The 25,009-nt window shown below is 34.5% G+C and overlaps 1 protein-coding gene across 4 annotated transcripts; it reads right to left on the bottom strand.

Annotated features, from left to right (window-relative positions):
* Positions 1-921: 921 nt before the first annotated feature.
* On the bottom strand, positions 922-21,252 carry LOC106070654 (protein unc-93 homolog A-like). Of its 4 annotated transcripts, none has more exons than XM_013230608.2 (5): positions 21,111-21,252; positions 16,670-18,276; positions 16,385-16,520; positions 13,709-13,840; positions 922-4,183 (listed from the first exon to the last, which is right to left on the bottom strand). In XM_013230608.2, the coding sequence occupies exons 2-5, from the start codon at positions 18,083-18,085 to the stop codon at positions 3,948-3,950; spliced, it is 1,920 nt and encodes a 639-aa protein (XP_013086062.2). In that variant the 5' UTR covers positions 18,086-18,276; positions 21,111-21,252; the 3' UTR covers positions 922-3,947. The 4 variants fall into 4 exon arrangements, 2 of the variants coding, with proteins under 2 accessions (XP_013086062.2, XP_013086054.2); XM_013230600.2 differs by having other exon boundaries at positions 20,648-21,228; XR_008779101.1 differs by having other exon boundaries at positions 4,170-4,183; positions 13,709-15,003; positions 20,648-21,243.
* Between the last annotated feature and the right edge of the window lie 3,757 nt (positions 21,253-25,009).

Raw genomic sequence — 25,009 nt, 5'->3', positions numbered from 1 at the left:
GGGCCGTCCCCTCTTCCTCTTTCCTTGGGGGTTCCAGGTTAGGGCTTGCCTTGTTATGTTGAAAGCAGGTTTGCGAAGAGTGAGACCTATCCATCTCCAGCGTCTCTGAAGGAAATCTACTTCAACGGGCTGCTATTTTGTTCTTTGCCACAGTTCCTCATTCGAGATCTTGTCTGGCTGCTCGAACTTTACCAATGCGGGTTGTGACATCTGTTCCTCTATGGTGGTCTAGGATACCGCGAGATAGGTGAAGCTTTCCACCTCTTCCAGCGCCTCACCTTGGACTGTAATGGCTGTATTGTTGGATGCCTTTATCTTGAACACCCTGCTCTTCCCTCTGTTTATGGTAAGCTATTCGTACATCTAGAAAGTTGTTATATTTGTCAGAATGGGACAATGCTTCCCAGTCTCAACGTGGTGCCTGTGTCAGAACTATTGGGCTAATAAGGTGAAAAACAGAACCCCGTTGCTCTGGCCGGGATGGAAGTCACTATGCAAACACCGTTCCTCGAGGGACTGTATTTATGGCGGAATCCTGCACAGCTGATGCGATACATGGAATATGGGCGAGTTTCCCAGCCAGTGTGCTTGGCCTCAGTAACAGGGATGTACAACTTTGCATCTGCTTGGATCTTATTCAGACAGGAGGATGGAGGTGAGCTTCCCTAAGCCTAGAGTTCCAACAGAGTGTTGAACTCAACTTTTAGAACTGATACAAGTACTTGTCAGAATGAGACAACACAACGACTTGAAAAACCATTAGTGTCTTCTCTGTATGAACAGCAACTCTGGTCATGTTACATTATCTCCCTTTAATATTATATTCACCTAGAAAACTAAACAGAAAGTCTGGTTAGCTCTGCATATAACTTACTCCAGTGTCTCAATAACAAAGTATTTGAAGAGAAGAGGAACAAATTATTATAACATTTTTTAGATCACTTTTTATTGTCAATATATTATTACAGAAAGCAATTATTTCACACCTATAGTATAGATATGTACAAGTTTCATGTTCAGCAAAAAATTGTGTGTAAACTCAAAACGCAAACATGAGAAAAAAATGAATTAGTAACATCAAAACCTATTCTATTATTAGATCTAAATAAAACAATTTGCATAAATTGGGAGTATACATTTTGCATAATCTCAATACCCGGTATGTATAACTCTCTCTCCAATGAAACAATGCAGCAACAGCTGGTGTTAAATTAGCATGGGAAGGCTGCCATGTATACTAAGGGCCTATCCTTTAAAGCCTAGCTGCCTTGTGAGCTTCTGTAGACAAATATTCATGTGTAATCAAAAAGTCAACACAGAAAGCATTTCTATCCCCAGCTTGGGATTTTCTCACAAAGCTTAATTAATATCAATGTCATGATAGTATAATTAAACGTCCTTAATGAAGGAGAGAAAAATCATGAATTTGAGGAAAACTTCTTATAACAAGACCCATAATGGCTGCTCTGAATTGTAGCCAAAGTGAAAAATAATTATCTCTTAATAGCCAGGGAGTGTCCATTGTCACAAGAAGTTTTAGTATATTGAAAGTCACTTGACTTAATATTTACAAGTATAATTCCCAACACCATTTAATCAATACTTCAGTTAAGGGAGCATTCATCTGAGGTTGAAGTAAAAGTAGATATATTCAATAGTAATTATATAGGATATTTTGGGCTTTTGGCACATCCACACAATTTAGGCCATGTCGTGCCCAATAGTAATTATAAATACATTGTCCATTATGTATTCAAGTAAAACAAAGTCATGTATATATGTAAATGCATTTGTATATTTTACAATGCCAAAACCAATCAGTACACTACAGCAGCTACTTTTACTTTGTAAGACTTGCTGGAAGAACAAACATGAAGTATGACTTGTCTCAGAGGCCATATACTACAAGATGGCACAGAAAAAACACGTTGGTACATCATACTAAATATTCTAAAAAACAATATTTAAGTACTCAAGAAAACATGAGTATATAACAGGTGTAGGTGTAACATGTGTATAGGTATAACGTGTGTAGCATGTGTATATATAGCTCCTCCTTCGTGATCGAAGATGAGCACATTTCTCATTTCCTATGGACTCGAAGATGACTGTAAAGTCCAATCCTTGCTTTAAAAAGCTGGCCACATGGGTAGATTTGGTAAGTTGCAGATAGACCTGCTTCTTCTCTCAGCTTTTTGTTGGTTCGGCGCTCTTTCACCCTGGCCAATCTTATTGCTTCAAATCTCAAGACTTCGAGACTCACGCCATGAGGAGCAATCAAGAGGTAGTGCTTCCAGCCGTGAAAGTCGATTTCGCATTCCATGAAGCAGCTCTTAAGAGCGTCTTTATAGCGCTTTTCTGCCCACAGCTCCCCGTACAGAAGTCGTTTGGGAAGATGATTGCCTAGCATGCGGACTACATGTCAGACCCATCAAAGTTGGGTGTAATGTGTAGAGGTTTAACGTGTGTGTAGCATGTGTAAAGGTGTTACATGTATAGGTGTAACGTGTGTGTGTAGCAAGGGTATAGGTGTTACATGTGTGTGTGTGTAGTATAAGTATAGGTGTAACGTGTGTGTATCATGTGTATAGGTGTAGCGTGTGTGGGTAGCATGTGTATAGGTGTAACGTGTGTGTAGCATGTGTATAGGTGTAACATATGTGCAGCATGAATATAGGTGTAACATGTGTGTGTAGCATGTGTATAGGTGTAACATGTATGTAGCATGTGTATAGGTGTAACATGTATGTAGCATGTGTGTGTAGCATGGGTATAGGTGTAACATGTATTGGTGTATGTATGGGCTCCAGTCTAAACATTGACAACCTTCTAATTAGGCACCAAAGAAAGGGTTTGTATCAAATATTTGTAGCACATGAAGAAAACAAAACATAAAAACACTAAAACTGTATGCCCCAGTTGTGGGTAAACTACACAAGCCATATTATTCAAACAAACTACTAGGTCCTGATTGTACTAGTGGCCAAGCCAGACTTGAAATTGACACAACCAAAGTATGAACATGAAACTTTGTACAAGATACTCACTGAAAATATCATGTATACAATAGTGGCAATCCTGTGAAGTTGAAGTACTTTGTACAACACCACAGTCTAATTATTTTTGGAAACACTTCACTTATAGCAATGACATCTTATGGCATGGTTTGAACATATAATAGTCAAGGGATAAAGACTAACATTGCATTAGTCTCAAGAAGTACAGAAATTCAATCAATATGAATGTAAAATGTATTTAATGATTTTAGTCATAGCAATATAATTAGTCTTTAGTATAAAATAAAAAATGTAACAAAAAATTAAAGATTTTAAATTATTATAGGAAAACAATGAAAACATTTTTAAAAAATCGTTGAGCAAGTACATTTTGTGTGTGTGTGTGTCACAATAGAACAAATGCAAGATAGTTTGCCAGTTCTCAAGTTTCTATAAGTAACTGGTCAGCACAATAGTTTTTAGCATTTTTTCTTACAACATGAAACAGCAAGAACTGTTGAAGCTCAAGAACATCAAATCCAAATGAGTAAAAAAAATTGTAACCATGGACCTTCAATTCAACAGCCAAGTGCTCTACAGCAAACCTTAACAGAATTAATTTAACATATGTCTTATTAATGTAACAAGAAAATAAAAGATTTGTAGCCTCATTTTTTTTTTACACATCAATGTAGCAGCAAGAAATGATAGCTTAAAAATGGAGAACACTGTCAACAATTGAAAGTGCTTAACATAACATCAGATTTTTAAACAACTTGATTGTCAATTAAACATATGTACATATTTAGTAACAGTATAGTAGACACTATAAACAACAGAGCAATAATATAGACCATGAAAACTAATCCCATCAGACACTCCAAAAACAACAAAACATTTTAGTAAAATGTCCTTTTGATTACCTAGGCAACAAAACTCTGTGGCTACTGTTCAGGTTGAGTCAACAGTAATCACTAGGCGACAACTTTTTTTTCTCTTCAGCAACCAAATCTCTAAGGCGACGTAGAAAGCCAAAGCTATGATGCAGGAAAATAACATGACATAAATTTTTGTCAACATTGACACATAGAACAAACAGAAAACAACAACAACACCAAAGCCTTGAGCAAGTTGCAGTCCAGAATAAGCCTCTTCATATCTCTCAGGGAAAATTACCCCCACAATATCTGCAATTTAAAAAAACAAAAAAAGCTTATAAAACTAAACAATTGAATGTTAATGGAGATTTTATCAAATGTGATAATCTTAATCAACATAGATATGTCCAAATTTAATCTTTGAAATTGGGGAAGAAATAATGCTAATTATGCTGAAAGATTTATTTTATTCAATTAGATTTTTTTTGACGGACTTTTTACTCAGAGTTTAAGTCTCTTCATTAACAAAAGATTCTAAAAAGAATCAAAAACCTCTTTCCCATAATAATAAAAATTAAAAGGTCTAGAAATCAACATTACTGAACTTCACTTGTATGGCCTGTTCTGTTGAAACTACAAAAAATATTCATATGATTGTCAGAGGGACGTATGGCAAGAATGAATGTTAGTTTGATATTTTGGTATGATTGTTATATCCCCTTGTTGTTAATGTGAATAGTGTTGCACGTGTTGTGAACTGAGTGATTCAGTCTTCTTTGAATGTGCAAGAGAGTGTGTTAGTTAGTGAGGTCTTGTTCCCAGTTGGACGTTTACTTCCTGGACTGGTGTTTTATGTATTTATATATTTCATAAGGTTGATGGACTAGTGATTGTGAATTAATAATATTTCAGAGTCAATGTCATTATGTGCTTATTGAATATTAAAGTATTATTCGTATTTCAATGTATATCTATAGTTGGAGTTGAGTGTATCTAGTGGTAACTGTTCTTATTTGAGTAACTAAGCAAGCATTAAGTAATTGTAATTGAGTATTGAAGAACCCCCTAGAGAGCCAAGACAAAGTCAACACAAGCATATAATTTGAACCCTGAGATCTGAGGGCTTCGTCCGGGCAGGTACCGTGCCTGTTGTACCTATTTTTTCGTCACCTTGAAGAAGTCTATAAGAAAATAAAGTATAAGCAACACTAACAAAGAAAAGGATACCCACAATTCTGCAGGCTTCGTCCGGTAAAGGACAGTAACTATTGTATCTGTCATTTGAAAACTAAAGTTGGATGCAAAGCAATCTATATTTTATGTGTGTCACATAATAAGTGTTTATAATTTGCAGCACACTGAGAACATGGAGGAACTGTCAAGCTTTTTTTTTTCTCTACAAGTTAATAAAGGTGACTATAATAACATTTCAACTTAAGCCTGACTATAATAACATTTCAACTTAAGCCTGCTATTTTAAATTGTAACCAGTTAGGCAACACGTTATTATTCAAGTGAAACCAGTTTACAAGTATCCAACTGAAGGTCATCATCATTTAACTAGCCAGAGCCTGCATTTTTTTTCACTGGTTGACCTCTACACATGATTGTGACTGTTACACACAGAAGTTGTTTTGCTATTGTCACCGGGTTATTTTATAATGTTATGGATGTGGCTGTGGTTATCAATGTAGGCGTGGTGGTGACATTGGGTTCTTGTTACAAATCACTGAATAATGAAATGACGCTGGGTGTAGCAGATACAATAAGTTTAATATAACACCACATAGTGAATACACCATACAATTCGACCCAGGAATGGTCAGTATTAATCCAACAGTAATATACGAATATCACAACTTAGTACTTATTCTATAACCAACTACTTTAAACATCTAACTCTACTGCTTATTTCTTAAGTGACTCAATACAAGTGCTTGCTACAAGATCTCTATGTGGACTCACTGCCTTTAACTCTCTGGTTCACCTAAGGTCAAAAGTGTTCACCTTAGTGCCACATGGGTTGTGAATAAGATTCACAATATGGAATTAACATACACAATACAGAATTAGGGTTTCTACTCTATGGCACCAACTTTGAGGTGGTGACATTACCCATCACCCCCCTTTTGAAAAAAAATTTTGAAGAAATTTTTTTTTTAGCTTGACGACATACAATTGCAGAGTTCAAATAGAACTACAAACTTGAAATAAAATATATAATATGACAGTGTTACACAAAATATTTGCTGAATCAAAAAAATTTATACAAGGGCAAAATTCTCTAATTCATCATATTCTTGTAAGGCAATTCAAATAATTCTCTGAGTCAAATACTTAACATCCCAAATAATTCTTTACATGTAGTTCTAATATATACATCAATGTTCAAATGTGTTCAATATTTACAAGTCTTTTTCATAATAATATGTGCAAAGTGTGACAAAAATTTCAATGACAATCTCCTATGTCACAATGTGAAAAATTAATACAAGTTTTTTATTCACAATATCTATTTATAAAAAAAAAATCTTTGACACTATAGAAATGTTAGAAGTCTGTTTTTTTTTTTTTAACACCAATAGTACAATATGTATAAATCATGTAGAAAATGTTACAAGTAAGTCTCAATATGTAAGTGATAAGTATAGAAAAATTCAAAATATGTGTCAAAATTCAACATCAAATTGATTAATGATCATTGTTACAAAATCAATGTATCTGTTTACTTCAATATGAGGTTTGATATCTCCATAAAAAATTGTTGTGCATTAATATTACACAAGTAAATATGTATAATTCAAGTATCAAAATATTTGCTCAAAAGTATGAACATCAAATCAAAATAAATATCTTTCATAGTGCTTGTTGCATGCACATTATGTTTCAATTAAGTATTTCTCCATATGACAGTTCAAATAATTTGTAGCTAGTAATGGCAAAAGTTTAATGTTACATTGTTTATCAAATAATTATTGTGTACAAAGTTCAAAAAAATCTTTTGTCCAAAAAAGATTCAACTGAGAAAATGTGTCAGTTGTGATACAATCTTTGAGGTTACATTAATTTGTTCAAGCATATATATACAAGCATAACATCATAATGGTTTAGTTGTATTTATTTTAATCTGTTGTGAAAAAAAATGTAAGTCCAATTTAAAAGAATACTATCAAGTGTCTCTTTCAGCACTTGAAATATCAAAAAGTTTGTACAACAGTCTTCTTGTTGACATCAATGATTGTTACAAAAAATATAGTCCATACGAATAGTTTGACAAAAATGTTTTCAAAAAATACAAGTGTATGTCAATATTTCATTACACTAATTGACATTGAATAAATAAGTTACATTATGAATCAATCTCCTTTTTCAATAGTATTGAAAAATGTGACTAAGTTATATAATTGTGATAAATGACATAGTAAAAAAAATTCCAATCTTGTTTACAATAGCTGTAGAAAAAAAATTTGTCACAGTTGTTCTCAATACAATGAGAAAAAATGTTTACATTGCATGGAAAAAATTAAGCTAGGTACTGAATAAGTTGGGAAAAAAATCAATGTTTGTTTACATTGTTGAGCACTAAAATGTTATTCTTGTTGACAAAAGAATGTGAAAAAATTGTTGGTTACAATGTAGTAATCAAATTCCAAAGTTTGTTTACAAATAGAGTTTTTTTTTTTTTAAATGAAGTCTTAGTTCTAGTTCAATGTTTACAAATATAGAGTACAATGTTTTCAAAATAATGCTCAGTGTTCACAAAATAATGCTCAATGTTTACCAGATGCGATGTATTAAGTCAACAACACTGATATTAATTGTGAGTCCCTTAATTGGTGTTCCGTATATTTTATGTAATAACTCTTTGTAATGGCCAAAGTTTTTTATTTGTACCCACATTGACTCTCCAAGTTCTGGATGTTTCCAAACTTTTTTATATCCAAAATCACAAGTTATATCTTGTACTATTTGAAAAATTTCTTTCTGAAAATCAGAATCAGACAGGTCATAAAACCATATTGTTTTATGTATTACTGGCTTTTGATGCACTTTAACTTTTGGATAAGATCCAATAATTACTGGACTGATAGTATTTTCAAGTACTACAACTTTTATTTTCCCTTTTATAAATGGTGATTTGATTTCAGCAATGGCAGTTTTACATTCTATCTTTCTAGAGTTTGGTAAGGTTACAATGGCTATATCATTCAAATAATCTTCTTTTTCTACTAAATTGGGCTCTACAAAAGTGATTGTGGATTCTTCATCAACTATGCATACAACATCCTGATAATTGACTTCTAGATCATATACTTCTATCTGTTTGCTGTTTTTAAATGTAAAGGCTAATATTTCTTCTGTTATTATTACTTTAGGTGAGCTAGTGTTAATGTCATTTTGTATTTCTTGTTTTTTAGCTTTATCTTTATCATCTATTTGTATTTCATCTGTTTGTATTTCACTATCATTTGTTTGTGTGTTAATTGTTTGGCAATCTTTATTTAGTTTAGATGCTTCTGTTAGCAAATGAGTTTGATATTCTACATCTATTTTATTTGTATTTTTTGTAATTGACTGTTTAGTTGCTTCATGTATACTGACATTGTTGTAATCATGTGAATTAGTAGTTGATGCTAACTCAATGTTTTCTTGATTCACACTATTAGCCCATTTTACTAAGGCTTCTTCTGATAGTTCAACTATGTTCTCTATGTTCCCTATAATTAGTTCTTCAGCTGGGTTGTTCATTACTATGGCTTTGTATTGACCAGTGAACCATGGTGATTCAATGAAAACTAATGCTGTTTCACATACTTCCCATAAGTCTTTATTCGCATAAGTCAGTGTGACCTTGTCTTCAAGTATCTGTTCAGGTTTTACTAGTGATTTCTTTACAATGATTGAGGTGCAGCCGCTGTCACGTAATGCATATACCTTAATGCCATCCACATAGGCAGGATACACTTTTAATTTGGCTACCTTTATCTGTATATATGCTGCTGTTTCATATTCTATTGGTGTTTCAGTTGCTACAGCTGCCATGTTTTGTCTGGTATGATTGTTATTGTGGTAAGTATGTTGTCTATCTTGAAATTTATCTCTTCTAGACATTCTGTTGTTTTGCCATCTTCTGTTTGTTTGATGTGATCTACTGTTAGTTGGACTGTAGCTTTGCCATGTTCTTCTGTTATATTGTTGTTGATAGGATCTATTATAGTTAGGACTGAAGCTCTGGAAAGTTCTGTTATCTCTTCCATATTTATGGTTTCTATTTACATATTGCTGTTTTTCTGATGCCATTCTCTTTCTGCACTCTGCTTTGGTGTGACCCAATATGCCACAGAAAAAACATTATATGCTCTTGGCATATTTAAATTTATTTGTAGTTCTTGGATGGTTTTCTGTCACTGTTGCAGCTACATTGTACAATTCCCTTTTGTCTATGGTGATGTTTGGGTGGGAGTCTTTGTATGTTGTTAAGTTTGATATCAATTCAGCTTCATTTTTTATTTTTCTCTCCTTCAGGAATGAGAATGCTGCATCTGTAACATTTATTAACACATTCTCAATGAGAAAGAAATCTAATATCTGTTTGGGGTCATCTAAGTTGCAGTTTGCGAGTTGTAGCCACTTTGTCATGTTCTGGCGCATGTCATGTATTGTTCTTTTTAAATCTGCATTCTTGGCTAGTTTTATTTCCCTAAAAAGTTTTCGATAGTGCTCCTCCGTTTTGCCAAAATGTTCAATTAGTCTTTGTTTTACTGTGTTGTAGTCTTTTCTTTGCTCCATAGTTAGTGTGTCGATGATGTTTAGTGGTTCACCTCTTAGGTTAGCTAGAAGTTGTTGAGCCATTTGTGCACTATTCATATTTGCTGTTTGACAGATGTATTCAAATTGAATAATGAAATTTTCTAATGTGTCTTCTTTTGGGTCAAAGTTCCTAAATTTGCTATGATACTGATGATAAGATGAAGTTTGACTTGCTGAATTGTCTTTATTTTCTTTTGCTAGCTTGGCCATTTTTTCTTCATGTTCTTTTAATTTTATTTCATGCTGGCGTTCTTTTTCTTTCTCTAAGTTTTCTTGTTCTTTCTCTCTCAGTCTTCTTTCATGTAGCCTTTCTTCCCGTTGCTTGTCTTTTTCTACTCTAATTCTATCTATTTCAATTTTTATGAATGCAGCTCTATCATCTTCTTTTAACTTTAGTTTATCCACTATCTCTATTAGTTTTTCATACTCAGCCATTTTCAAAGATTCAAATTAGTAATATAGTTTAGTAATAGATATGTGTACTAGATATTTGTAAATGAAATATTGTACAATAAATACTTATTATTGCTCAAATAGTAATTACAGGTAATAGTAGATATATATTTTGTGCGAAACAATTGAGGTTATGAGGTATCTTAAGTTATTCTTGGTACTTTGTCTAGTTCGTAATGTAATACTTTACTGATCAATTATGTGATTATGTATTTTTAGTATCTCCACTTGCAATGTAAAAATTTATTGCAACAAATAATTCACAATTATGTGAGCCTTATTAGTCTGATAAATAGTGATCAATGTATCAATAGTATCAAAATAGTTCAATGTGCTCAAAGTATATATTATATACAATCAATCTTGTCACCATCTCAAATCAAAATATATCCCATAGTTTATCAAGTGTGTAGTGTAGTGTTGATAATAATAAAAAATAGGTTGAAATAAGAAGTAAAATAAATATATATATTAATAAGTAATTAGACAAACATAAATACACTATAGATACTAAACAGTCTGCTTTAAAGAGACATTACAAGATAGTAGAAATATTAGACAAAAGAATTACAATGAGTAATAACAATGACGCAAAAGGAAATTCAACAGATGTAAACAAGACAATATCAATACAAGAGTTTAACAATATGATAGATACTTGACGAAATACAAACTTGACTAATACAGCTATACGATCAAGTATTTACTTTATCTAAAGAGTCCCTACCAATACCTGGATGCTTACTTGAAAAAAAATATAAATGCTCAGACTCAATAGATAATTAAATTTAGTCCCTAAAGTCAAATGTATATATAAATACAAATGTAAACAATGAAAAAAATTGTGGTGTAGTTCAAAAAGAACTAATCAATATTGATACTACTAAGGGTAATTAAAGTTACTTCCCTTAAATATTCACTTGATGCTTGACTTGTACATAAAGTTCCGGTGATGCTCCACATAAAATATGTCCAAAGTACAGTTCATAAGTAATCCACTTGCTAAATTCGCAGCACAACGGTACAGTTCATAAGTAATTCACTTGCTAAATCCACAGCACAATGGTACAGTTCATAAGTAATCCACTTGTTAAATTCACAGTACAATGTTAAATGATACGGTACTCAAGTTCTTGAACAATAGTAATCCAATAAATACTTCATATGTTTGACAGATAATCCATTAAACAATTCATATAGTTGACAAGTAATCCAATAAATAATTCATGTGCTTGATAGGTAATCCACTGTTTCGTACAGTTGCTGAAACAAATATAAATAACTAAAAATGACCTTAGGTAGTGACGACAAGAGAGGTCTAAGAGTGAGAGCGCTCTCTTATTAACTGTGCTGTTAGACAGCGACAATATGAGTGTGTCATTAGAATTATGACGAGCACTCGATGTAGATGATTCTTGAATATGTCAGCTACTTCGACTGACCATATATCAGCTGTCTTCAAACGATGACTTGAATGACTTGTAGTACTAGATTTTCACCCACACTGGTTGTAGTATCACGGTTGTCTAGTTTCACCCACACAGGCTGTAGTATCCAGGTTGTCTCAGCATATCATGTTTGATCTCTTTCGCATAGGATGTTAAAGTAACTTTGAACAATGCTGTGCTCCTAAAGCTATCTCAACTGGTGTAAAAGTACAACCACATAAATCAGGCTTCCAGATAAATGACACTTAGGACGGTAGTCAACTGGAAAAGTTGAAAATACAGCTCAGACAGGAACAGTTCAAATTGTTCAGTTCATCACAGATGAAAAAAAATAGCTCGCTAGCGGTAACTGTGTCATGGCAGGTCAACATGACATGTAGTAGTAGATCTAGATACCAAGTGTGTAGTCAAAAAATTTTAATAAATTCTGGATTCGTTGTAATTCATGTAGAGTTCAATCTTGAAGTACAAGTTAAAATAGTAGGCACAGTTAACTTTCAATTTCAGCTCTGTTTTCTGTTAGTAGTGTTAGACTAGCTGAAGATAATAATAATGAATAATGTCACTCTTGGATCACGTGAATCTCACTTGAAAAATTGTGTGCTGGTCTCAATAAATGTAGATCTAGGTCATCTCTATAATGTTGAATGTGTCGCTGAACGACCAAATGAGAAAAATAGTAGAGTCTATAATAATCAGGTCTTAGCTTTCTTGCTCGTTGAGTGGCGCCCTGATTTGTGTAAGAAAAATTTTTAGAGTTACTTTTTCCTGTGTTTACTAAATAGTTCACTTGCCAACTTCAAAAATATCCGTATAAATGTTACTGTAAGTAACTGTAGTATTAAAATACTTCTGACAGCAATAGAAAAAAATTCTTGACTTGTTCCTCTGGTGCTCATAAATCCTTTAAGTTAGCAGTTCTGACTTCTGACATCATAAATGTTTGCTGGTACTTCTGACACTATAAATGTTGTTTGCTGACACTTCTGACAGTATTAATAGTCATTTTCTGACACTTCTGACATCAAAAAATGTCAATAAATGATTTGCACTTTGGACACTTCTGACACCAAGAATGTCACCGGGTTATTTTATAATGTTATGGATGTGGCTGTGGTTATCAATGTAGGCGTGGTGGTGACATTGGGTTCTTGTTACAAATCACTGAATAATGAAATGACGCTGGGTGTAGCAGATACAATAAGTTTAATATAACACCACATAGTGAATACACCATACAATTCGACCCAGGAATGGTCAGTATTAATCCAACAGTAATATACGAATATCACAACTTAGTACTTATTCTATAACCAACTACTTTAAACATCTAACTCTACTGCTTATATCTTAAGTGACTCAATACAAGTGCTTGCTACAAGATCTCTATGTGGACTCACTGCCTTTAACTCTCTGGTTCACCTAAGGTCAAAAGTGTTCACCTTAGTGCCACATGGGTTGTGAATAAGATTCACAATATGGAATTAACATACACAATACAGAATTAGGGTTTCTACTCTATGGCACCAACTTTGAGGTGGTGACAGCTATCAAATCAGTAATATATTCAAGAAAGAATCTCAATAAAACTTTGTACTTTAACATCGTTTACGTCAACATAGACAACGCCTAGAGATGTGTATCTATCATTATGTTTAATCTTGTTCCCGGTCCAGGAAGGTTGGATAGTCGCTTCCTACACTGGTGTTTTGTGTATTAAATATTTATTGAAGTTGATTCATTGTTTGTGCTCTATTAGATATTATTAAAGTATCATTGTTAATTCATGGAAAGTATTATTGTTATTCGTGGAGTTAAAGTTTATTAATAAGAATTAATTGTAATAGAGTAATCAAGTAAACCCCTAAGGAGCCAAGACAAGACAAGCATATAAATTGAACCCTGACAATGTTGTTTTTTTTAAATTGGAAAACAATTGTTAGGTAGAAAATCTCTTCACTAGATATCTAAGAGATTTATGGAGCAAAGATAGAAACAAAAAAGAGATGTATTACTAGAATCACAGAACTTACATAATTGTAATGTAAGCTCTCAATTTTAATGTATGAAATTCAGAAAAGATTTCAAAATATAAGTCATGCTTTAATTTAATCAAACTTACAATAGACTTGTGTAATCCATATTCCATGGGCAACACCCCAAAGTGAAATCATAGCCAAATAAGGGAATAAACTGTTGGATAAAGGAGTCCATTCACTGATAAACAACAGCTCAAGAATATTCAGTACTGCAGCTGAAATCACACAAAAATAAATAAAAATTAGTTGCTAGTCAGATAGAAAAGAAAATGTTACATTGAAATATTCCAATGTCATAAATGCATTACACTATACTAGATTATAAATAAGATAATGGAATAATTTGAATCAAAAAATTAGCTCAGGAGATATTCTAAACCAGTAGTTTCCAAATTTGTTTTCACTGAATGCTCATTGAATGTATCCCAGTACACATCGCCAATGAAGCCTGACATAAAGTTTAATAAGCCTACTTTCTAAATATAGTCCCAATAAAGCCATTTGTTATGGGCACATTAGACTGTTGATGGCCAACAATGACATTTTAATTTAATTATTGAAACTATTGTATCACTGAAATTTAACTATAATTTTCTTTGTTTATAGATAACTTATTGCATGTCAAAAATCATACAAATCTTCTGAACTTAATCTTTGACAAGAAAAAATTGTATAACAGAAGGATTCATAATACGTCCACTTTAGTGTCTGAATTGGCTTTGTTAAACATAAATGTAATACAAGAATGATGTAAACCATCTTTTACTTTTGAAATGTTAAAGTGATAATTCAATAGCATAAAGTTCTCTGAACTAAAAGTATCAGTTTATTTATTTATAAAGTTATCAACAATCTTATTGCCTTAAAAATGTTAGTTAGATGGTGCTTCAATGGAGAATACAGCGCTCTAGAAATTCTAATAGTTTGCAATACTATCACTAAAAGCTTCTTACAAAGGCTAGCTTTTGTTACATTTAAATTAGAAGTGAAAAAAAAAAAAGTATAAAAACAACAAAGTCTGATATTGTCTGCTGACCTTACCTTAGGGCCCACAATATCTAATTGTGGGCCACATACATACCATATTAAACTTTCACTTTTCAAGATGTGCTTTTAATTACTAGTGCCCCATCCTAGCATCTGGTGAGGTGGCAAAGAAGACACCCTTGATTTTTCTCTGCCAGTTGGCATACTATTGGTAAGCCCCCTGGGCAGTAGAAGAGGGTATTTTTGTGTATTATTTTCAGTTGTGATGGATGATATGACAATGAGAACACTGATTTTATGTGCACAGCATGGGGAAGAGCTGCTCTTTGAAACCCTTTAAACTGAGTCATGGATTAGACAGCAGACTTTCAAGTGAAATTATAGAGATTGGCTGAAAGTAGAATGATAAATGACTATAACAGCAGGGCATGGCCTGCCAAAACTTATTTTCTCAACAAGGAGATCATTAGACTATCATTGATGTTTAGTATACGACACATGTTAATGTAGTTATCCGCCTCATCCTCCATGTGACATTCATTTTATTTTTTATTTAAAAGTATATTAAAAAATATATAATTTGAACTGTAGTTAAAATCTTTTCAAAAGTCTAAAATACATTCCCTCCGTCCTATCACAAAGTTCCCCCTTGTGTCTTCTCTTAATGATCTGACAATTTTTTCCCTTACGTCTGCTCTACAGAATGCTTTTTTTTTCTCTAAGAGACAAGATGAAAACAAACATAAATGAAGGAACCAATAATTGTTTAAAGCTACCGTACATCTATTAATTAGTGCCACCTCAATTGAGAGTATAAAAGAAACATTTGAATACAAAAAAAAAATCTACAGTGTAGTAGGAAAAAACTGCTGATTGAGATCTACATCAAGTTTTGTGTTGGACAAACAGAACAAAAAGGATGTATACTACACATTTTTAATTAGAAATTGTAACTTCAAAAATGTGATAATGTATGGCAGGAAACCTTTACAGACAGCTTTAAACACAGAAAATCTATTGATGATAGAAAGACTAAAAAATAACTTGATATTCTAAAAAAATGCCAAAGCACAGAAGGGTTACTATCGTCTATGGTATAAGAAGATGATGAGACAGCTCTAGGACAAGAAGTAGATAGTTTAGAAATAGAAACCTCATGTGAAGAAGGTGGTCAACATAGTTCATAGGCTGTAGAATGACCAATATGTACAGAAATATTTTCCATAGAATTTTCTTAACTGTTTCTAATCAAGGCTGTTAAAAAGTTAATTCATCTATCTTTATTATTCCTTTTTTTTTTACTTTAATGAAAATACTATTCAATTTAACCTCAAAAATAATTACACTTTCACATTAAAATTTATGTTACAAAATTTGATGCAGAATTTGTAGACTCACACAGGCCAGTGTTCATTTTTATTAAAAAAACAAAACAGCAAGCCAGAAAGTGTTGACTTTTGTTTAAAATATAGAGTTTAATATTTGGCCAATAGTGAAACAAACAAATAAAAAATTTTTTCTATGAAAAACCAAAACATTTTTTTTGACATGGCCTTATTTTATGTATTGATAAAAAATCAGCCTGTGTGTCTGCAAAAAAAAAAAAAAAAAAAAGTAACACTTAAATTTAAAAATATTAATAGCTTTAATATTTGGTTAATTAGTAAATACCTCACTCAATATATATATATAATGAGTGGGGCATTTACAAAATTACCCAAATAAAGTTCTCTAACATCAAGAAGTGAATAATTTTAGCTCAAAATACTCACCAAAAGCTAGCAGAGAAACTCGTCCAACATACTTGCTGACCAATCCACAGATTAAACTGCTGACACTTGCACAAACACCATAACATACAACAGTGTAACTCAACATGGCAACACTAAGAGGGCAGGTGACATAAGCCTGTTTTAAGATAACAAAAAAAGCATCACAGAATATATATATATATATATATATATATATATATATATATATATATATATATATATATATATATATATATCTCAGTGCATGTTTTCCTACTATTTTTGATTCCCTATGACTAGACTTACCAGAGTGACATCCCTCATCACAAATCCAAACTGCAGCATTGAATACATCATTAGAGGAAACAGGAGCAGGAAGTGTCTGTTCAACAAAAATTTGAAATAGGACAAAATCTGAAGCTTTCTCTTTTCTCTTCTGATGATGTTGCCATAGAAACCCTGCTGGACAGGTTCCAGATGACCCAGCACAATGAAAATGGCTGTGACTATGATTGTGATATAAAATATGCATAGCAAGTAGTTTGGACCATTTCTAAATGACTCACTAAGACCTTCCAGTTTGTTGCTCTCATTAAAGTCAAGCCCACAGATATTTGAGAATCGGTTGACTGCTTTCCCTTCTGGCTCAAAAGTGCCTAAAGTTATTAGTGCTGAATCATTTTTCGAGGTGGACATTACTAAATAGTCAGTCAGATAAGGGAGGTAGTTCACTATGATTTTAATCATAACATTACTGATGATATGATAACTTTGGAAAATGAAAAAGAACAAGCCAAAGAAATAGCTAGATACATTGTAGAAAGGCTTTCTTTCCTTGCACGCTTCAGCCCTAGACATCAAAGTGATGTAGGAGTTCACTGAGCTCCAGATAAGCGCCTGTGTTATACCTTGAATAAATGACACTAATGCTAAGAGCAAAGTGACTGGGAATAGAAAGCTAAAGAAGCTAAATAAATTGACAGATACACTGGCAAGTATCAACCAATGATGCTGGTCGTTTTGCACAAAAAAGATACTAATAACATTCCCTAGGAAAAAACCAGCGATGCCAGCAGTATAAGACGTAACACCAAAAATATTTTCACTAATCAAACTGGCTTGTACTCTTCGCAATACATCTGCAGCAACAAAGAACAAGGACATAACTAGACCAAGTGTGATCACATTTATCTTATGCCTACCACTGGATAGAACCTTAGAATGTGCAGAGAACATATTTCCAGAGGATGAACAATTGGAACAGATATTGAAAATTTTGTCATCATATCCAAGAAGTGGCGTGTCATTTTTATTGTTCAACAGCATCCAACTTTTTTGGCAAGCTCTGCTTATTTTTGATTGATTATAAAAAAATGTTTTTTCAGAAAATTTATGTTTTGATAATCGAAAATCTTTGTTAAAACACGAAATGTCACAAAGAACATGAAAATTATCTTTCTTCAAAAGATTTTTCTCTGACAATGGTATGAAACCTTCTCCATGTTTAATATTATTAGGACATGTTTCTTTCCTAGGATTCTTGTGAATCAAACTTCCAACAGCTTCAACTTCATTCATTTGAACTGTATTGAAATGTGATACTCTCACATCAGATACTGAGGAGTTGTCTTTATTAGAATCTAACTTGAATGAAGGTAAGCAGTTTTCAGAATAAATCTGAGGGATATGTAAATCAACATTCTTTTGATTTTGATAAGCCATAACAGTGCTGTCTGTAAGCAATCAGCAGATGAGAAAGTCTCCTACACTGGCTCAGCAAATATCATCTGTTTGTCACACTTTTCATTTTCTAAAAAAAAGTTCACAGCTTATTAGCAAATCTCAGCAATGTCAAGCTGTAAGAGGCTTGTGAGATAAACTGGAAACATTTTATGCTCCAAAAAAGTAATTGCCTGAAACAATATTTAATAAGGTAAAATGCTAGAAATATATGTCATATAAAATATAGATAAATTAAAAAAAAATTTTTTTATAGCACATCTTTCATGCTTACAGCTCAGTGCGCTACATTCCAATCTCTTGTGGACCAGAGGGGGGAAGGGGTAAAGTTTCCATGCTGCCTAAAGGCACACAGCTGCGTGCTGCAAGCTGCTTAACAGACAACACCATGTAAAGCCACATGACAGCAAAGGTTTAAATACGAGTTTCATATGTTATAACAGTGTTTAAACAATCTATGGCAGGAAAAGGAATTTAATTCTTTCATCAATTAAATATCATAAAACTAAAATACAATTTTTTAACAATATAATTTTCAGTTTGTGATATATATATGCCATTTGTTCAAAAAAAAAAAAAAATTATGAAAATTACTGGGAAAAAATTCAGGTTTCAATGAAAATTCAGTTCTGGTTCAAAGGGATTGTATTTTCAAAGACCCTTTCAAACCTACAGAGCACAAGGTTAGTAAATTAAATTGCTCCAGTTTTCAAAGCCAGTGGTCATTAACTGACCCTGTACAATATTTTTGTTTATTGTTTTGAGAGTAGTCATAGTCAGGTTGTAACTTGAAACAAATTTGTCAATCATAAACATGCATACATATCAGTCACTGTTTATCTAATATATATATGAGCATGCATGGTGAAGTTGGGGGTGGAGTTGGATGAGGCATGTGAGAGTTGACCTCTAGGTGGTAAGTGCATGTTTGTGAATGCTACAGAGTAGAAAGAATATTGGCCTCCTTCAGTCGTAGAACGACTAGATGGTTCATCTCGAGGACTTTTTCATATGGCTAAAGAGCCCTATTTTGGAGAGACATTCCTGTCCACTTATATTGCAGGTCAAGGTGGCTTTCGCTTTGGTGGTAGAGGAACTGGCCATTTCCTGTGTGGCACGCTTTTCAAGAGCTGAGGCCCATGATTTTTGGCTGTCCATAGCTTTCTTGGTCACCGTCTCCCTCCAACTAGCACAATCTAAGGCTGTCTTCCCAATGGTCAGTATCAATGTTCACTGATTTTAAATCCCTTTTTATCCTGAGGACTGTAAAGATGCTGGGAAGGCCCGTTCTCACGAGAATCTCAGTATTACACACTTTCTTTCCATATTATTTTAAAGATCCTTTGAAGGCAGCGCAAGTGGAATGAATTTAGTTCAAGATGACCTGTCTCTAGAAGAAGAGATAAAAAAATGCATAGGGAAAGCCGCAACAACCTTCGCTAGACTCCGACCAAGAGTTTGGGAAAACCCGAAGCTCACCACATCGACCAAAATGGAGGTCCACAAGGCATGCATTCTTAGCATGCTACTGTACGGCAGTGAATCGTGGACTACCTACACAAAGCAAGAGTGAAAACTAAACTCATATATATATATATAATATAATATATATATATATTAGATGGTTGATTTCTTTGTCTTTTGCCTAGGAAAGAATCTTTTTCAATAAGCCTATCCATTCTTTTATGTTGTCTTCCCATCGCTGTCTGTCTCTGCTTCTTTTCCTGCTACTGTTCCTTGAAGGAAGATCTTTGAATGCATGATGACCTTATAACAAGGCCATATTGTTTTTACGTATTTTTACGGTGGTCAGCAGGTCATCATGGAGCCCAATTGTCATTGTGATCCTGTTTCAAACCTCTTCATTTGTGATGCGGTCTTTGTAGGTGAGGCTATAAGATCCTTCTATAGCAGTGTTTCCAAAACTTTTTCCTAAACGCAACACTTCGCACATTTTGAGTAATTAGCGAATACTTTGCTTTTTTTTTCTTTTTTGTTAGAGAGGTTAATTCAAGTGATGGCCTATTAGTTAATTACCCCATTAGTTTGTGGAAGACCTATTCAGGCTTCATAGGAAACTAGGGTTCCGTGGAACACAGTTTAGGAAACACTGTTCTATAGCATCTCAATTCCATTGCTAGGATCCTTCTCAATAGTTCTGAAGTTAGCATCCAAGATTCGCAAGTATACAAAATATGGCCATGACCATGATTATGATTGTATCAAACTGATTTTAACGTCATTGCGTCAATATAGACTATAGATCTAGGCCTACTTTTGTATTTAAGAAGTGTTTAAGTCATACATTACATACATACTAGATCTAGACTTCATAGAGCTAATTATTCATTAGAATCTAGAATTCTAGATCTTTCTCACTGAGTGACTGAGTAACTCTGATTCTAATTTGAAGTTTGTCACAGTTTGTGAACTGTACTTAGGCTCAGTCTTCTTAGAATTCAAGTGGTTAGATCTAATCTAGATCTAGACTCTCTATACTCTATTATTTATATAATAGTTAATAATAGATCCCTAGCTACTTACCGGTACCTGGAAATATCATAATCATCATCATATAATATATAGATCTAGATCTAGATCTCTAGATAGTTAACTTAATATACTATATTATATAGTCTGGTCAGTCTAGTCTAGAGTTAGAGACTAAAATACATGGTGATTACTGACTGTCAGTACTGTCAGTGTCACATAGAGTAGATCTAGAGTCTCAGTCTAGTAGTAGATCTAAATTCTAGAAATTATTTAAATCATTATCATGATTATCATGGACATTGATTGATTGATTGATCCAGATAGTCTACAGTTAAGTCTACAGTACAATGCGGATCATGAATGACATGAATCATGCCTAGTGACAGTCAAGATTTATATCTAGATCTATTTGAGCGAACATAAGTGACAGTCTCACTAGTGACTAGTCTATGCAATCGTTGCCACACTATTCACAAGTATCTAGACTAAAAAATAGATCTATACAAACAGTTACTTCGACATCTATAGAGTATAATAGAAGTAGGAAGTCATTGTCAAATGCAATATGAGTGACATCTGGACTGCCAAAGCTTGGGATTTTCTACCAGCTCTGAGGATTTTGACATGCGTGAACATAGCCCATAAATACGCCAACAGTAGATATAGATCTATGTTCTATATATACCTGTTGGCCTTTTTATAGGTCTACCTCTTTTATAAGCCATATTTGTATATACTTTTTGTATTTTTTACGGCCCTCGTAGTAGTCGCTATGTATCATATGTATGCTCGATTTGTCTCATATAGGCCTACTCTCTGTCTCTGCCTCAAAGTGGAGATTCGTTTGGATAGGTAGTCTAATAACGGAAAGCTAGACATGTTCCCATTGCGAATTACCTTGAGAACCTGGAAGCTGACGCATTCAATGCAAATGTATCCGAGTAGGACCGGATTTAGACTTGCTAAGGCCTTAAGCTATTTGATGAGATATCGGACGTCGTGTAATCAACATAAGGCAATTTTATCTATTAGTAGATGCTTTTCTTCAAAATGATTGAAAATATCTCTTTCTTATTAAGGGAGGGGGGCAAGCAAGTGGAGGCCCTATGGGTAAATTCAGCACGGGATCCGAGTCGCGGGGAAATGATTCAACGGAAACCTAGTAGCCCAACTGCCCAGTACAAAAGAAGTCGCGGCGCCACATCGTTCCGCGAAGGGGCCGTCGTATCAGTACACATGAGCAGGAGTGACGGTCTTTCCAGGGTGCATGGAACTCACAGAATATTATCGATCAGCTTCCATTCGCGTTAAATTGCGGATCCGGACTACGTATAACGTTGTGACACAATCGTCTCACACGCCGAGGAACCTTTAGCATGGACTAATGGCCAGTGGCCGTAGCAACCATGAACCATGGCGCAAATGGTGTCATAGAATCCTGACCAATGAAAAGAAAAAGGTTGATAGGACTATAAATCATGGGCGTAGCCAGGGGGGGTTCTTGGGGTTCAAACCCCCCCCCCGAAATGAAATCCTCCCCCCCCCGCAGGGGGAGGGATCGGAATTTAGTGACTGATTTTTAGCTTTGATTTTGTTTTTTTTAATACTAAACCATCACTTGCCCCAGCACAACTATAAGGCCTACCAGGGGGTTTTGAGTTTAAAACCCCCTACTGGGGGGTTCGAGCTTAAAACCCCTACCAGGTGGTTTGAATTTAAACCCCCCTACAAAGGGTTTTTTACAGTAAAACCCCCCTCTTCTATAAAACAAAACAAAAAAATGCAAACGACTATCCCCACATTCCAAGAGCACAGTTAAGGAATATTTTGATTTTAAAACCCCTCCAAAATTTACGATAAACCCTTAAAAACAAATTACTCACTCAAAATTCTATGATCGTAGCCAAAGGGGTTTTGAGTTTACCCTCCCCTCCCCCTCTTCAGTAGGGTTTGAAGCTAAAAATTACCTCTTCAATATAAAAAAAGCAAATTACGCACTCAAAATGTTATGAGCGTAGTCAAAGGGGTTTTAAGTTTAAACTCCCCTCCAGTGAAGATTGAAGCTAAAAAAATACCTCTTTATTATATAAAAAAAAGCAAATTACTCACTCTAAAATCTATGAGCGTAGCGAAAGGGGTTTTGAGTTTAATCCCCCGCCAGCGGGGTTTGAAGCTAAAAAATATATCTTCAGGGTAAGAAAAAAAAGCAAATTACGCACTCAAAATGCGATGACGTTGCCAAAAGGGGTTTTGAGTTTAAACCCCCTTTCAGAGGGGTTTGATGCTAAAAAATACCTCTTCAATATAAAAAAAGCAAATTACATACTAAAATTATTTGAGCGTAGCCAATCTAATTGGGGGTTTTGAGTTTAAACCCCTCTCCTACAGATGTTTTTTTTTTTAAAGTTTAAAATCCCTCCAGATGGTTCTGAGATTAAGATCCCCCTACAGAGCATTTTGAGGTGGAAAACCTCTATCTTCAATACTATTCTAAAGCAAACTACAGTTACTAAATTCTATCGTAGCTAAATGGGGTTTTGAATTGAAAAAAAAAAAAAAACAACTCCAGAGATTTTTTAGTTTAAAACCCCCAACAGATGATTTTGACGATAAAAGTTATCTTTTCGATATAAAATCTAAAGCAAACTACAGTCACTTAATTCCAAGAGCGTATTCAAGAGAGGTTACACATTTCTACCAGTGGCGGGGCTCCATTAATAAAGTGCAGTGAATAGTCATCTGCCGAAATTGAAAAACACTAAATGTGGCTCAAAAAGATGGCTAAGACAGATTTTAGGAGTCAGTTATAGAGATCGGGTTTAAATCAAGGAAATCCTTTGCCGAACTGGGAGTCGACCCTTTAGTAAGATTGTGAGAGAGCGACGCATGAGGTTTGCGGGACATGTTCTCCGACAAAATGAATTAAGCATAAGAAGAGTTGCGATGACATCCTAGTACAATTTGACGCCACTCATTCATGGAGGTCCTCAGAGCAGGTGGGAAGAGGCTTCAGACATTACCAGTGACAGATTTTTATGGAAACAGCTTGACGGCAAATGCACCGAACGGCGCGGGAGGGTCAGTAAGAAAAGCACATTAGGTTTTTGAAATAAAACTTCTTAATAGCAGGAAAATGCACTGCAGGTACGTCAGAATAAGCATTTTGTTGGCTTTCAATACCAGAAATAGTGCTTGGCGGCGGGGCTTCGCCCCGTGCTGGGGGAGCTCCTGGCGCTCCCCCAGACCCCCTTGCTAGTAATGGCGGGGAAACTACACTTTTTCTACTAACTCCAGGAAAAACCTATTCTAGGGCACAATAAACGTGTTCCGAAAGAATGAAGGGTCAGAATGTAATAAAGATTATGCACACACACACACATATAAATACATATAAAAAAAAAATTCGCGGGGGGGGGGGAGAAAAAATCCCCCCCCCCAAAACCCTCCCCGAAAAAAATCCTGGCTACGCCCATGCTATAAATGCTTCACCTTTTGCCTCCATCAGCCTGTCTGTTGTCTGGCAAAGATACAAATAGTGTAGATTATTATATCCCTATTGCCGATGGTTCGTATATCACAGGACGCTCGGGTTAGAAGCGAGGCCAAAGACTGATCACAATGGGGACACTCCCCCATATTCCTTCTCTGTTCCACATCAACCGTGCCGGTGTCTGCCATAAAAAAAACTACCCTATGAGGAACGGTGTGTGGATAGTAGAATGTTTGTTGGTGCTTTCTTCCATCGCCACAGTGCAACGGGGGTTCATTATAAAAAGCTTATAACACATTTTAACGATATCCCTAACATACTTTTTTAGCCCGTGTATTCGTGTGTGTGTTCTTATTGAGAGTGAGGTAAAAGGTGCCTGTGTACTAAATTTCATCCGAATCCGTAGCCTACGACAGTTTGAGAGATCACTTGATCAATCAGTCAGTGAGTGGTAATTTAGAAATATAATAGAGATGCATGTAGCCTATGCTGTAAAGGCATAAATAAATTAGACTCATAATATATTCTTCATTTCTACTACTAGTAGACGCCTTGCCTTACTGACCCCTGCTACAGCTGTAGCCGCCTAAATTCACCTGGTATAATGTTCACAGCTATTACTCAAAGAATTCAGATATATAGGGCCTATCCTATCCCTTAATATTCCTATCCAACGTACACCTGCGTCAGAGACAATCTAAACTATATATACTCGGCCGGAGGGGGGAGGGGGCGGACGAATTATAGTATAGAATTCACACAATTTGTATGCGAATTTATTACTTATGTTAATAATATATACTAATTAGTTATATTTCAACCTATTTTTAGATTATTTCGCCCCCCCCCTTCTAGTATTTTGGCCGATTTGGTAGGGTCGGGAGGGGGCGATGGCATCAATCCGCCCCCCCCCCCACCATAAA

The sequence above is a fragment of the Biomphalaria glabrata genome, chromosome 7 (genome assembly GCF_947242115.1).
Source record: "Biomphalaria glabrata chromosome 7, xgBioGlab47.1, whole genome shotgun sequence".
NCBI classification, from domain to species: Eukaryota; Metazoa; Mollusca; class Gastropoda; family Planorbidae; genus Biomphalaria; species Biomphalaria glabrata.
Note: the sequence above shows the minus strand (reverse complement) of the source record. Positions and strands in the feature narration are given on the sequence as shown.